Source organism: Monopterus albus, unplaced genomic scaffold (genome assembly GCF_001952655.1).
Source record: "Monopterus albus unplaced genomic scaffold, M_albus_1.0 scaffold41.1, whole genome shotgun sequence".
Classification (NCBI taxonomy): Eukaryota; Metazoa; Chordata; class Actinopteri; order Synbranchiformes; family Synbranchidae; genus Monopterus; species Monopterus albus.
In genome coordinates this window covers 2,407,554-2,424,168 of record NW_018127921.1, presented here as the reverse complement: position 1 = coordinate 2,424,168, position 16,615 = coordinate 2,407,554, and the positions used below count along the sequence as shown (strand labels likewise).

The following is a 16,615-nucleotide window of genomic DNA, read 5'->3' as shown; positions in this document are numbered from 1 at the left end:
CGCCCCCCATCCAGCTGCTGTCCTGCTTCCGTTCTTATTCATTGACACACACACACACACACACACACACACACTCACTCACAGATGGACGGTTCTTTTGCTCTGCAGTTTGCTGAACTGACAATGAGCTGAAATGGCTTCTGCATCAGTTATATTGATTACTTCAGGTTGAGTGGAGATAATGATCTCCTGTGTTTATTTCTTTCCCCTGTGATCGTCCCACTTCCCCTGTCTGCAGCCCCCACCCTGTGACCCCCACTTGCAGTGTCTGACTCACCCACTCTTACCTGAACATGCTCCGTAGCAATGATTTTCTGATTAACCTTGTTAGCTGTGGGGTTCACCCACGCAGTGACACAGGGGCATGTAGGAGGGTGAGCATGTGGGATGTATTTAGATTTGTAACAGAGAGCCACACTAGCTGAGTGATGTGTTTATTATGGTTTAAGCTGTACAATTTAGATATTTTTAAATGTTGCAAAATAATTCAAGATTTTATTGCATAATGGCAAAAACAACATTGTTACATGCCACTTCCAAGCAGATTACCGTTTAGGGTCATCACACCTGGGGTTGGTTGAAATTTGGTGTCTTGTTACAGGACATACTGTGGTGATGATGATTGAGTTTCGAATGTGGGTGGGCTGGTTGAAATCACATTTTCAGAAACACCTAGATCTTCTAAATGTCATCCTGCACGTGTGAGCCACACATATCCATTTTAACTACTGTACAGCTAAAGCACTCTCCTCAAAGAATACTTCATTTAGATGTCTATTTTTTACATGTTTGATTGAGTAAAGTCCTGTTTCCTGTGTTTTAGGTGGTGCTGATGACAACCTGATTGAAGGGGGGGAAATGAAGTTTGTGTGTAAACCGGGAGCAAGGAACATTACTGTGATCTTCAAGCCTCTTCGCAGGTACAATGTTTGACTTAACACCCAGCAAGACAAGCAGATTGAATGTGGTCTCAAGATGTGCTTTAGTCAGGAATGTGATCAGCAGCATAAAACAAACAGGTGGCATATAGACTTTCTGATGTTCTCACCTTTTGGTACTGTATGTTGCTGCCTACTGTTTGAGTAACAGCCAAAGTACTAGACTAATGACCGCATGAGTGGAGTCGCTAGATGAGATAGTCAACATTCTTCAAGTGGCAGCAGATCATAGTTTCACACAGCCTTACTCTGATGGTACTTTGCAGTAGAAGAGTGAATTGGGTTCCTGGCAGTCATGGCATGATGCAAGACACCTCTGATTTCCAGCAGTATAGAACTTAAAGGGATCATCTTAAAATTAAGTTAATAAACAACAAAACCTGTTGTCTTTACTGGAATAGTTTGCTAGCATTCCATTAACTTCACAAGAAGCACTCTGGTGTCATACTGGCCTGACAACCAGGGATGAGCAGGCCACAAGCCATGAACCCTGGGCCATGACTGAATAGCAGCAAACTGTAAACTAATTATATTACACAGCCTCTTAGTGACTGTCTGTCGGTTTCAACCTTTTTAATGCGTATTGGGATATTGTAAATCAAACATGATATAATATACTGTAGCTTCAGTTCAAAATGTTATCCCAAGAAATTGGGATCCACTACCGCACTTGCTTTTTTTGTCGCATTAAATTGGAGTATTCTGAAGGGTTGTCTTTGTGGCAATGTTCTGGGTGTCTGGTAATTTTCTATACACAACTGTGGTCCCAGTAGAGCAGTGTAAATCTAATAGTGGAGCAGTTTAATTGAATTGTCCTCTGGGCAGTGATACATTACCTCCTAGGATCCATTAAACAGAGATGTTTCCTACTTCCACACTATGGTGTTTGGCATACGTTATAGTGTATATTCAATACATAGAAGCATGATAAGAGTTCCTTTCTGGAAAACCTTTAGTTTATCCTTTAAATTTGGACAATGTTGGCAAGTTTTTTTTTTGACTGTGAAAGTATCTTGAATAATCAGACAGTGGAGAGCTATGGTTACACAGAGGTCATCTGGGTAGTAACTGTATTACAAAGTAGCTAACTGGTAATATTAATGTACCAGTGTATGGTTCAGCTCCACAGAGGTTTTTAATCTTACAGGTAGAACTGTAACAGGGTCAAGAAACATCAGCATAGATAGAACAAAACAGGTCTTTGTTTAGATTTTACGTATACTAGACAATTAATGACTTACGTAACCCTGACCGCTAAATGTTGGACTGGCTTCGAAACAATATATATTTGCATAACATCAGGCAGTGAAGTTAGTTTGTGCTCATGCAAGATTGCCCTTCTTTTATCAGGTCAGTTTTTTTTTTCTTCATCACAGTCCTACAAATCTAAGCAGAATTGTCATTTGCTATGCTTCCTTTTGTTTGACTGATTGATGCTCTTTGAAAGCTAATTGCTGGCTTCAGAGAGTAAAGACAATCTACTGTATGTTTATCTGTGTGCGTTGGAGTGTGTGCATGTATTGGTTTATGCATGCTTTAATATCTCTCTTTTCAGGCGTTTGCCTGTGTGTTTATGTCCCTTCACTGATGCTTCGGCCTTGAATCGTTCTCTGTCTCACGCACCCTCTCTAACACACTTTCTCTCTCTCTCTCCGACACATACACGTGCTGACGACCCCTGTTCATTGTGGGTCTGGCCCACCTTTTGTCTGAACAAATGACCAAAAATAAAACAGTGACTAGCTCTCTGCCTCCCTCTCCCATGTTGTCTGTAATGGTTCATATCAATCACACCAAACTGCCTTGCACGCAGGGCTCTCTCTTCTCTTTCTCCCTCCCTCCGACCTGCGCTCTCTAGACTTCTAGTGCCAATGGAGCGCTGTTGCTTGCAGATGGTTTTCTAATGGCAAAGCTCTGGCACTTCTCTGATGGATCACTACACCTCCTGCAGCCAGCCATGCGACTCATGGTAGCAGTAATGACAAAAGTGGTTGGGGTGGGGTGGGGGTGGGGTACAGGAAATCAGTGGTGTGTGCGGCAGCGTATGAGGCAACAGGGTCTTAATGTTTAATTGCAAATGGTTTTTATATGTTTCTTTTTTTCTGAAGCTGAGTCACTTTTAATTGGGATAGAATACCATGGTAACCTATGCCGCATAGCTTTCTAACGCCCACACTTATACTACTTTTATATTTAGATTTTATTCCATATGTTTATGCTTCATATTCTGCTGTAGCTGTGAGTTGCATTTTATCTTTTGCCTTACTGAATATCACCTTCTGCTGGCATGTTAATCTAATTTCCCTGTGGGTATCACCAGTTTACTCCATTTCATATGAAGTGCCCCACTCATCGTTCAGATGATGTTACATGCTTGTAATTAAGACCACTGGCTCTTTCACATAAACATGTTCATACCTGAATTAGTAAAGCCAGTGTTAACTGAGCTAGCTGATAATTAACTTCATGATATCAGTTATCCAGGATTACTAATGTTATGCTTAGTGAATCCAAGTAAAAAGGAGTTGAATGTTTGTGACACATAGATACACTGGTTCAGCTCTTTGCACAGCTAATGTTAATCCAAGTAAAAAGGAGTTGAATTTTTGTGACACGTAGATACACTGGTTCAGCTCTTTGCACATGCAAAGTTACTTTAAGTTGTCCCATCCAGTTATATTGTATGTGCTCTTGTTGACTTGGACAAGGCCTAGTATTCCCCAAAGCATGTTGTGGGAATACAGGGTTCTACTATCATTCCCATGAGCTATTCAATCTTTGTCTCTAACATGAAGGCTTTCTTTCCCATCACCATCCGAACACAGGGAACAGATGGCTCATATAGATGTTGTGACCTAAGATTATATGTGGAAGATGTTCTATGAATTTAATTTTTAAAGATATGGGGGAGGATTGTTTTCGATAGCTTTGCATATATTAATGTACCAGTGACTCAATCGGTGCACAGAGAGAGATGGCCAGCCCTCTCTGGTATGCAGAACACAGTAATGCATTAATGGTAGTACTGCCACTTGTATTAAGTGAATGCATAAGATTGGTTCTGTCCTCACAAGTATAGCATAGCAGTGAGATTTGTTAGAGCGCAGAGTGTATGGCTGTAAAGATATGGACACAAACATAGGGCAGACGTACATGAGTGTTTGTGCATGTAGCAGCCAATTTAGTTTGACTTGTGGGGTCTCCTGTTGACATTTGGGTGGCATTTACACCCCTTGCTCTGGACGAGGTTGGCATTTTGAAAAACTGGAGCAGGCCCCTAATCTCTCCCTGTTCACCATCCACAGGATGACCGGGCATGGCAATGCCTTTAGATGTCTGCTATGTTTGTGGCTGTTTAGATGTGGTTTTGTGTGTACAGGCACATTGTGCAGTTCACAATATATGATCACTGTTTAATAAGAGCAAAAGCATTCCCTTTCCCTCTCTCACACTGACATAATATTGGTATTTCACACAATTTTTCCTCATATTTAGATATCTGTTTTTTAAAAGTTTTATTTTGTTCACTTTTACTACTATCGAAATGCCCACAGGAAGTTTTTCTTCCAACTCTAAATCTTTACAAATATAAATTTAATACAGTTAAAAGTGAGTTAGGATATTTTTCCTGTGCTTTTTTTCAAATCTTACATGTTCATTGCTAAACTTCTGCTTTAAATTATTTTACCATGGCAGGGATTATGCTTGTTTGGCATTAACTATTTGGTTAAAGTTGATTGGTCAGAGTATATCTCCAAGATCATCTGGTCTTTAGCCTTTGCCTTGACTTTGTGTGATTGTCCCAATCATTCCTTATTAAAGCCATTTGAAGAAACTCTAGTATCACTAATTTGATTTAAGTTGATTAATATCAGCAACTTGCTTGCTAAAGTGCTTAGTGTAATAATAACAAAAGTGTTGCTCAGCTAATTTCCATTCTGACTTACTTCATTTAGATTTTACTCTGAGTCATGTTATCTTTTGTCTGTGCATTTGTGCACCAAAGCATAAAAGAAGCTTATCCTGTTGGTATTATAAAACATCAGGCCAGTAAGTGTACTAGTGTACACTTTGCTGCTATTTAACAATTGAGTTAGTATATAGCTCTTCGTGTGCACACACACAGTATTAGCTTATTAAAGGTACTCATCTTGATGTGCTACAAGGTCTACTCAAAGTCGGTCCTACTGTACGTGTCCATGGTCGGGTGAAAAAGTGTGAGGGAAAGATAAGAGTCAGAAGGTGCGAGATTGACAGAGCATGCTCGAGTAAAGCACAGAGGGAAGAATAATGGAGCAAGCGAGGAAAGGAATAAGGAGCAGATAGGGAGCTAAATAATAGGAAAAAGACAGAAGGGCTCTGCCTCCCACCGCTGCAGCATGTGGTGAAAATGACACACCATGACTCTGCACTAATTTCACACTCTCATTAGCTCCGCTACTGAGCAGCACACACAGACCAAGCCAAATAGAAAGAGCAAGAGTTAGAGGTGAAATGGAGTATCTTTGAAGGGGTTTTGAAAAGGTATTTTTGAGCTTTGTCAAATGATGTAGCTGAGACTTTCACTGTTGACTTTTCAAACATTGTCTAAAATTTTCTTTTTTCACATTACTACTGAGATTATTGAATAACAAGATTTTGCTGTGCTGAATTGAATTATTTAAAGATGTGTGTGACCTGGTTAGTAATTGTAATGATACCTGTGAAGACACATATACCTTGCTAATAAAATTCAGTCAGTAATTAGGTTTGGGGAACACATACAGTGTTATAACATTTTTATGGTGTTATGATTTGGTAGACATGGCGCAGCATTGCATTGTGTTCATTCTTTTTTATGTACAAATATCTCACCTACACCGTGGACCAGTGTACAGTTTGTCACCTTAGATTCAACACTAAAGGGTTATAAACTAAATTAGTTGCAAAGGCTAGAAGATGACCTGAATCAACAAGCTATAGTCATCTGCATGCACTTCCATATTTATTGTTTACTAATGATGAGCATACAGAAAAACAAGTTTGATTATTGCTTTCTCTGTCAAAGGAGTGCTGCTGTAGTTGCTGTCCACTGGAAAATAGCACCCATTACTCAGGTATTTATGACCCATATAAGTCCTGCAATTACACAGTCTTTATGATGGTGATCCACCAGGCAATTTGTAGTGCACCATGAACAGCCACGTTCCCAGTTAGAGGCAGCACACTCTGATCTGCACAGGATCAAAACTCTTTTCAAATACATCCCCGACACAGAATTTTTTGGATCGAAAACTCATTGTTGAAATCATTTTGTGATGGGATCGGTGCTTGTAGTTGCCCACTGAGTTGCCCATTTTAAGCCTAAGCTAATGGGGATCTTAATAAACAACAAACCTGCAAAATTTCCACTGTGGCAGAACTGAAAATGGCAAAAAATAATTTCTGGTTGATCCTTAACCTTCATTTAGTTTAGAAGCAGGAGCTTCATAATTATTGGTGATGAATACAGTTTTCCTTCAACAAGAGCATCTGCAGTCAACCTCAAAGAAGTGTCTGCACATATATAGGCTATTAAAATGCAGCATGGACCTCTCGCTTAAGTCTTGCTCACACATAATGTACATTCTGCTTTTCTCTGTCAGCCCTTGCTGTCTTTTCTAATCTTTTTTCACTCATTTGGGAGGATTTTCTTAGTAAATAACACCACCCCCTCGGTCTCTTTTTCTAACCTGCACCCATTAAAACTGGGACTATAGTTGGGAATCGGGGGAGAGAGGATTTTACACTGGAAAGACCAGAGAAACAAGAGATGAAGAAAGTTGAAGAAAGAAACCAACAACAGAGAGAAGAGAGCAGATGGGGGGCAATGAAGGAAAAACACAAAGGAAAAGTTGATAAAATAAGACAACAGACAGGTGGGATGAGGGAAAAAAAATCTGATAAAACCAACGAGGAAGAGAGAAATTGCAGAGGAATAGAGAGTTTGTGTGTATCCTGGTAGGTATGTTAGCTTGCTTTGGCTTCAGGTTGTTTATAAACAAGTGCTCACTGTTCATACACCTACAGTGTACTGTACATGGCAAGAAAATGAATACATATACAGTATATATATACACTATATATATATATATATAGGAACCAGGTCACTTAGCAGTGAAGCGTAACCAGTACATGCAGTATTGGAAAATTGATGAGAGTCTGAGAAAGACATTTGGCTATTCTTTGTGAAATGTGCCAAAAGTCAATAAAGCTGATTTTTTTCTGTTAGCTCTATGTGTTTTGTGTGGCTTTTGCTTTGTGTGTGTGTGTGTGTGTGTGTGTGTGTGTGCGCGCGCCTTCAACCAGGCTACCTCTGATCAAACGTTCCACACAGACTCTGCTGTCTACAACCTAGCCTGATATCTGGCATTCTGGCACAATATCAGTGTGGAAAACATGCAACCATAAATATTCCAGCTTTGCTAATCGTTTACTAGGTGGAATGGCAAGAAATACTAGTGTTGGTGGAAGAGTGACTGGTCAACCTAAGGCAAGCTAATAATAAGGTTAGTGTTAGGAATTAATGCCACAAACACCTTTAACTCAAGGAAGCATGCCCAGTTAGTGTTAACTAAATCTTCAGCGTGATACTGATCCTAGTATCAGTTATTTGTATTTTTTGTATTGGATCCGAGACCAAAATACTTAGTTATCTGAAGGGGATACATACACGCTCTTACTAAATGGTAAATAATGTAAAATAATATAACTAAACCTAAGCAAAATGAAAGAGGTAAAAGGAAACAAAGTGAAAGCTAAGCTGCTGGATATCCATAGAGCACAATGCCAGTTAACTATGAATCTGTCAGGCACTACTGCCTGTCACTAGCTGCAGCACAGCCATATCTTCATTCTTTTATCTGTCTTATGCCCTCCCCACGGGACAGCACACACACACACACACACCATTCACATCGTGTTGTAAATAATACTGCAGGTTTTATCGCTTCCCAAAAGTGCGACTTCAGCCACTTTCTTGTGAGGTGAAGAGTTTTCAATCTCTTCATGTCTTACAAGCACACGCATGCACAGAGACAGACATACGCACTGTGGTTGTGAACATCACAGCCGCGCACACACGAGCATCAGATATTGTGCAGGAGATTAAATCCATCATTGTGGGGGTCTTTTCTCTGGCTATAGAAGTGGATAAACTCTTTGATTGTGTTTATCCATTCCATAATGGAATCAGACTCAGTTCTCAGGCAAACCTGTCCTGTGAAGCAGACAGTCGTCAGTCAGAGCTTAAGGGGGGTCTAGTCTGTCTGAATGTTCAGCACTAGGCCTCTTATGAAGTCAGCTTCGAAGGCCCCTAAGGTTTTAGGTCTACCGGGGTGAAAGACCAAATACTAGGAATTGTTGTCTGGTCAGATTAGAGGCAGAAATTGTGTCTGAACATAGAGACAAAGATTTATGCACACCTTAGACACATGACACACACACACACACACACACATGAATTGGTCTTTTAAACTTGTCCTGATGTCCAGGTCATAATCACACAGATGTTCACACAATTGTGTTGTCCACTTCAGCACCTGATTGTATCTGACTGGCTGCTTTTGAAAGAGATTAGATTGTGTATAGGTTTGTTTGGCTGTTGACGTATTGTATTACCAATGATAATTTAGTGAAATGGATTTTTCCTTTTTGTTTTTTTTTTTTTGTTTTTTTTTTTTAGCAAACAATAATTTAATTAAGCCTTTTTGATACCTGTTGCTATGAAAGAACAGAAGTGGGAGGACAGAATGCCCTTAATGCTCACGAAATTAATGCCAGCAGGAGCCTCTGCCAAGTAGAGAATTAGTGAACCACAATGAAGAGATGTTTTCACAATGTGTTGCTTTCTGCCACATCCCTCTGCCTCCTATTTGTCTCATCTTCTCTTCATTTCCTGCATTTTCAGGGATGTAATCAGCCAAACAGTGATAGAAAAACAAGGCAGAGTTTTACACCGCCTAAACACTGCAGTCCTCAAAAATGGTATGGTGTGCTGCCTTTATAAAGAAATGCATTTCTTAGTTTCTCCTGTCCTTTGGAGAGTAATGTCAAGGTGAAGGCAGAGTGCTGGAGATGAGTGATTTACACATATTCTCTTGTTCCTGTCCCATTCATTTCCTTCTATTTTCTTCTTTGAAATTACCCTCAGTCATCTGTTTTTCCTCTTTCCATTCTTCTATCCCTTGACAACATGAGCTGCCACTCTGCGTTACTGTCACATGAGCAAGCGCCAGCCCCCACATCTCAGCAGCCTTTGATTGGCCAGGCCTTTCCAGGTCAGTGAGCTGCTGCCTGATAATAACCTTGTTTGATTACTGAAGCAGAGATGTAATTGATTGATCTGCTCACCCTGTCTGGGGCCGAGTGCTTGAAGTAGCCTCACGGATGTGTGTGTGTGCATTGAGATGCGGGGGTTGGTCGATTATCTGGGGAAGCTCAAGATAAGCGTACATGTACACAGGAACTTCGATTCACTACGCAGATCAAACCGCACACACATATATCCACACTCTTCTGTTATTGTATGGTACAGTATGCAGCGGGTGCCATAGGTGAGTGTGGAGGGAGTTTGTTTTTTAAATTCTTCTCAGCACATTTCCCTTGTATACTTCTCTAAATAAACACTACCAACCAATCAAGAAGTCATTAAACCTCATTAAAATTCTCCAACTCTCCCTGAAAGGATTGTTTGTGATCTTCTAATTGGTGGTTACATAAGTTGGTTCATCTTTCTGGATAGTTAATTATTCTCAAAGATAGATCCTCTGACTCAGTACATATTCTAATAGTGGCTAAACAGACTCCAGGCAGTTCGAAGAAACACTGTTTCACACTTGATAATTGGAGCTTGTGAATCCTTGTGTGTTATGTCTTGGTAAACTCAAGGTCTAAAGGCGAAGAAATAAGGTTATTTGTGTTTTTGTTTCGCATTATGTTTCTTCTCTAACTAATTTGCTTGGTTTAATTATTATCCACCTAATAGCCTAATTCGATTCATGTCTGATGCAAGTAGAATCAAAATAAGAAGTTATTGAACAAGCAATTTATTTGCTGTGCTTGTCTTCGATTTGTACATTTCGGGCAATTTTGCCTCTGGCTCTGCTCCTCTTCGTTTAGTTTTGGAGGATCATTTTGGTATGTTTTTGTATTTATTAAAAAACACACATTTTGAGTCTAGCTCAGTAGAGATAATTTCTTAATTGTAACCTGTGAGATGAAGAGAAAACCAAAACTCTGCAAAGGACATGGCATACATTTTTAATTTCCCATACCAGTGATTGTTTGATCCCCGGCCAGTTAAACTGGAGTCACAGTGTGCTCATTGAGTGTGCAACCATTGGAAAAGTCAAACTGGCAGACCCTGATTGAGTCTGGATGCATCCCCTCTCCTCCACCCTCCTCACCCAAGGTTATTACAGGTCAAAGATATGAATCTAAATGCACACAAGTAAGACAGTGATTTTTTACTTTCAGAACAGTACATTTTGGATCAAAAAGGGAAAATCTACGTGCATGTTCATCTCTTCCCTTTTAAAGTTCTCCAGACCAGTAGAAGTACACATGGGTTTTCCAATTTGCACTTTCTGTGCTCCTCTTTGTTACAGAAGTAACTGAAGTATGGGAAGTCAAGGGATTGAAACACTTTTGCAGTAAAGTGTAACAACACTGACTGCCAAGCTTTTCCTCAGGGTTGATGAGCAGTAAAAGTGTAAACGCATTCACCATAGCCCCCTCTGCTTGTAAGTGGTCTCCTCTCTAAACCTGCTCGACTAAATTCATTATGTCCACACAAAACAGAACTCGCATCCACAACAATGAAGACTGGAGTGGAAATTCAGCCAGAACAGGACAGATCAGACTCCAAGAGGGGAATGAACAACATAAGGGAGGTGGGGAGGAAAGGGAAAAGCTGAAAATCCATTATGTTTTATGTTAGTGTCTCATACTGGCTGCAAATGCTAGTGGAAAAACCCTGTGAAATGACATTAGGGGTGTCTTGTAATGCGATTTCTGCTATGTGTGAATATGAGATTTCTAATGGATTTGTGCACATTAGAGCAGTCTTTATCTGCAGTATTTATCCCCCCTGGCTTCAAATGCAATTTGCTAAGTATGACGTTTCACTCAGCTCTTGCTCACTAGCTTTCTGGCTAGAGGGGATTGTGGGGGAGGATTACAGTACATTTCTTTTTTTTGAGGTGCTGTACGTAAAGATTTCATGATAAATGTTTAAGGCACAGCATCTCTGGCATGTTTTTATATTACGATAACTAGAGATTCTTTCTATAATGTGCTAAGGAGCACAGAGAAAAATGGGACAGTCTCTTCTGTCCTGTATGAAATTTTGTGTTTGAGTTTGTGTATCCTATTTATTGCTTGTGTGTATGTTTGTGTAAAGTAGCTTTTTTTTTTCTCAGAAATATTTTTATTAATTTTTTTGAACAAAGAAACAGATACCATAATGTGAACGACAGGCATCTAACATTGACAAGTGGTCTATTCTGTTCAGGAAGAGTAAACCTGTCTGGGTACAGTGAAAAGAGAGAAATGCAAACATTACCCAAAGTAAAGTAGCTTTTAAATGTGTATTCATGTTTGACCTTTATCTATTAGTTGAACTTATCCTTAACCTATTATCTCGAATGACATGGTGACTATCAGTCAAATGTTTGGACACACTTTCCCATTTAATTCTGTGGGAATATGTCCAAACTTGTGACTGCTTTTATACCTAAAGCGTTACTGTGCCATCAATGGAGCAGTAATCTATCACAACGTCTGATTCTTGATATGTTAAACCAATGAAGAGTAATTAAACAAAAAATGTGTTTTTGAACTGTTAACACATTGTCAGTGGCAAATTTGACAGCATCACTAGTGTAGTTGTTTTCAGCAATGCACATAAAAACTAAAAATATAATTTGTGAGGATTAAAACAGGATTTGAAAGGTTTAGGGACCTTTCAAACTAAGCACACACTATTAAAAAGATTTCTGAGGAGCATGAATCACAGTTCTAATGCTCAAGTTAAACTGAGTCTTTCCTAATGCACCCTGGGTAAACAAGTGAACAGGAAAATGAAAATGATAGTTGGTAGGATTTGTTGACATGAAAAGATTTTTGCTGCAGCTCTTTCCTGATCAGGAGAGCCAGGAGTCGTTGGTGCATAGCACAGTGGTGCATTGGATAACATTTCTGCCAAGCGTGTGGTCAATGAACAGACCCGTCTCGTGCAAGATTCCAGTGCTCTGACAGAGTGACATTTTCATAGCACTCTACCAGTATCTCACACTGCTTACATTATTAAAAAAAAGACAAACTCATGTTTGGCTTCAATTTTTCTGACACCCTAATATCTGTCTCTGACTGATTTAGGTCACGGCATCCCTGATTAGCATGCACGTTTATATGTTCCTGCCAGCATTTCCGCAAATTGTCCCAAATCAGCCAATGTGGTGCACTCTGAGCTCTCAGCAGGCTTAATGAGTTAGATTAAGAAGGAAGTAATTTAACCCCCGCCAGTGACATGCACATACAGACACACAAAAACACAGCCTAGACAGGCATATGTACTCATCACGACCAAACAAGCATGAGCGCAGGCGCTTGCACACCGCCTCACCTCCACCCTGTATTCACTAGATAGGAGATGGAGCGAGGCCATTATGCAAATGTCAGGTGTCAAGTGTAAATGAGATTGGAGGGATTGGAAACACAGGAGTATTGAATATCACACCAGCTCCCTTGGCAACTGCACCAAGGTAATGAGAGCATTCCAGGATGTAGGCTGGTAAAATCCTTTGTTACACTGAAAGACAGCAGAGTGAGATGAATAAAAAATTAAGACTAAGTCCAGTGGGTCTAGTTGAGTTAAGAAAGAGTATATACCTCTACTGCCTGCTTATCCATATTTGGAGCACAAATGAGCAAGGTATGGCTCACATTTCCTATAGTCATTGAACTTCCCCATATGTTGCTATAGATAATACAGAGGAGAGGGGGTGTTGCCAGGAAGAACAAGCCACAGAATGCGTGCTACTTGTAGCTGAATATTCAAACCTAATTTTTGGTTTATGTTGAAAGAACTAATAGCACTAAAGTGCTGGTGGCAAGGCGATTGCAGGGCCCTTAAGATAGAGGAGTTGCAATACTGGGGCGTCAAAACGGTAGCAGGTTGTGTGACTCATGTAGCTTCAAATAGTTCCAAACAGCCAGTTCATAGTTTCTGCAGGGAACAGAGGATTTTGCTAATTACTTCTTTTAATGACTTGTGCAGCCTTGCAGCCTTAATTTTGTTCTGTTGTTGTAGATAGCTCAGCTAATTTAGCTAGTTAGCTAGGTACCAAATCTATTAATGTGACCAATTATTTGAAGGAGACAGTCAAAAAAAGCTTGTAAAACATGTATAAATGGGTTGACACATGTCATATGTCACAAGTGTAATTATTTCTATTGATTTCAACTTCTTACTTTAGAAAATAGCAACCAGGTCAATGTAACTCTATGGCAATGGTCCTGATGTTTAGAGCTATTCAGTGTTCTCATGATCTGCCATTACTGTTTAAAAGAAGTTCTTAGAGTCAGTAGAGATGTTGTCACTGTCCTTCTTAAGCCACTCTGGGTGAGTATAAGGAAACACTTTTACCCAAAACGAAGTTATTTTGATGATGTATCGTACTTCAGGAGAGTTTTAATAAATTCCTCACAAAACCTTTTTAAAGCAAATTATTCAGCCATACAGTGGGTACGGAAAGTATTCAGATATATGAGTGTCACAGCAAAGGGTCTGAATACTTATGACCATGTGATATTTCAGTTTTTCTTTAATAAATCTGCAAAAATGTCAAAAATTCTGTGTTTTTCTGTCAATATGGGGTGCTGTGTGTACATTAATGAGGAAAACAATGAACTTAAATGATTTTAGCATATGGCTGCAATATAACAAAGAGTGAAAAATTTAAGGGGGTCTGAATACTTTCCGTACCCACTGTATGTCTTTACTTCTGTGCATAGCACAGGTACTGTAACCTCACCAATATCAAATACAGAGTTGTTTAACTAGAATATGCTTTTGTCAGTCCTTACATGTTTACTGCAGGGTTGTCTCATCATGTGACACTAAACTCTGGTCCAGTTGTTTAACAGCTAACTACTGTAGGCTGTGTACTGATTGTTATGACTTGTGCCTAATCCCCTTTTATTGCCACACCATCTCTCATTGTTCCTCCGGCTCTCTTTTTTTTTTTTGTCCGTTTTACTTTCACTGGCTCATTTACTGCTTGCCCTGGTCTCCCTGTACAAAAGCAAAACGATGAAATATTCCTGTAATTACTGAAACCTGAAAACCATTAAATTATTAGTTTAATAATGGATATAACACTGAACAAATGAAAGTCTGTTCATTCACAGTCTGGTATACATTTGCAAAGCACCTGACCTACTGTATTAAGAAAGAGTTCTCACCAAATGTAAAACCATGCTTTATTAAAAAGACCATCACTTTGTATGAACAAAATCTTCTGCATCTTTTGATGATGTGCTCTATACTTTAATTGCTAACTTGCTTTCGGAGGATTATTGGTTATTCCATTAGTATTTAATGTGTGATCTAAAACACTGACAGCATTTACGCTAGCATCTACAAGTTTTAGCCAAATAGGTTTGCCTTCTCTACCTAAACAAAGCACAAGTTTTCAGCTAAGAAACCCACCTTTGCCCACCAGAGTAGATGCCTCTGTAGTGTGTGAGGAAGCAACAAATACAAATTAGGAGTAGCAGACTGCAGTTTTCAGCATTGCATACTAACAAAGCAGTGGACTGAGTTGATGACTATATTGGTTAAATTGCTGATAACTGGCACAAGTGATAAGATATGCAGTATAATTTAATATTATCAAGTTTAGTTTCTTGATTGGGTTGCTGCTGTTGTGTCTGCATATTTCAGCTTTTAATTTTTTTAAGTTTGAGCTTAGTAATAACAATACAAGTATTAGTGCTGAAATTTCCTCTAAGAGAAATGATAAACTTTAATTTTACATATTGATAAGTTGTCTGTGCAGATTCTCATTCATCCAGGTCATAGTAAGACCTGATAAGATGTGCAGTATAATTTAATATTATCAATAAGTTTAGTTTCAAATACGTTTCACCTTTCATCCATGAACTGATGAAGCCTCTTAGATGAGAAGTGAAATGTCTTCGACCTAGAAATCTAGTCCAGTTGAATTTTTTTTCTAAGTTTTTTTGTTTTGTTTTTTTCCAGCACAAATGAAAATGCATTTAGCTCCCACTATTAGCAGCTTTCACAGCCCACCGTTATGGTTCTAAATATATAATTAGCATCATAATATACGTAACAACGTTACTTAAAATCAGGTACATCATAATTTTGTTTCATTATTTCTTACACTAATAACTAATGTTAAAATTTATGACTTAATGTTAGCTCAGAGCTTCGTTTTCTGTAATGGTAACGCCAACGTGTCTTTTCTTTAGCTGCTAATGCATTCACGTCATGCTCCCCCTGCTACTACAGGCTTACTGCTAACCTTGAAACAGAGCAGACTAGAGCAGACTTTGAATCTTACTAAACTGCATTAGTAACACATTAAAGTCTAATAATTATCTGCCTGATTTATTAATTTCTAACAACATCATATTAATAACTGAATCTCAACACAGCGATAAAGCTGTGTCTAACCAATTGTATAGCTGTGTTCTAGGAAAAGAAGCCTCCTCACCAAAATAGGCACAGCTGGGTTAGCCAAATACACCTCGTACTCTTATTTTGGTTTGGAAGAGATGGGAAAGATGAGGACAGTTTTCTGGTTGGTACATATAGCAGCACTTTGTCACAAAAACCTGAAATGTTAGGCACTGTTATTCATGTAGTAAAAATGGCATCTGCTGTGTGCAGAGACTTTGGCTGCTTAAGGACATGGTAGATGAGGCAGTCCCATATGCTCTTAACATTGCCATCAAAGATAGAATAATTTAAGTGTGGACATAAGAAAATTGATGAGTTTAAACACAGATATAAAGGTATGTGTCAATCAAGATATGAGCAAGAACAGGCTTAATGATTAATCAGATGGGAGTGTGGATGTAGAACAAAATTATCCATGTAGTAATACTGCTTGCAAACCAATGATGATAAGATGATGTTAGGGGGTAGGACTAGATAAGTCTAACTTCTTCCTACTCCGTTCAAGCATGTACTAGGTATAAGCAAATTGAAAATATGTTTGTGGATATGTCTGGAATTATGTGTGGTTACATACTGACTGTTGTTACATGTTTGAAAGAATAAATAAATCAAATCAAATCAAATCAAAGATGGGAAATAATACTAGGTTTATCACCTATAGCAGGGGTCCCCAAACCCTGGACCCAGACTGGTACCGGTCTGTGGATCATTTGGTACCGGGCCACAAAGAAAGAATTTTGTGGTTAAAATTATAGTTATTTTTCTTTAATTTTACACATCGGCAACACAAGCTAACCCTTTACAAAAAATGAGCCAAAAACAAAATTCACTTGAGAGCTTTTTCGGGATGGAACAAGCAAACGATAGGACAGCAGAAGGGTCACAGACTGCCAGCAAAAAGAAAGCTGCATTTAAAAGAAAATACCACAATTCCTACCTAAGTTACGGG

General features: G+C 39.0%; 1 protein-coding gene across 1 annotated transcript in view; it reads left to right on the top strand.

The window, feature by feature from the left end:
* The window catches only part of exoc4 (exocyst complex component 4), a 133,603-nt gene that overhangs the window by 46,086 nt on the left and 70,902 nt on the right, over positions 1 to 16,615 (top strand). The window contains exon 11 of the mRNA XM_020599515.1: positions 824 to 920. Coding sequence (XP_020455171.1) covers positions 824 to 920 — 97 coding nt within the window. The remainder of the gene's footprint in view (positions 1 to 823; positions 921 to 16,615) is intronic.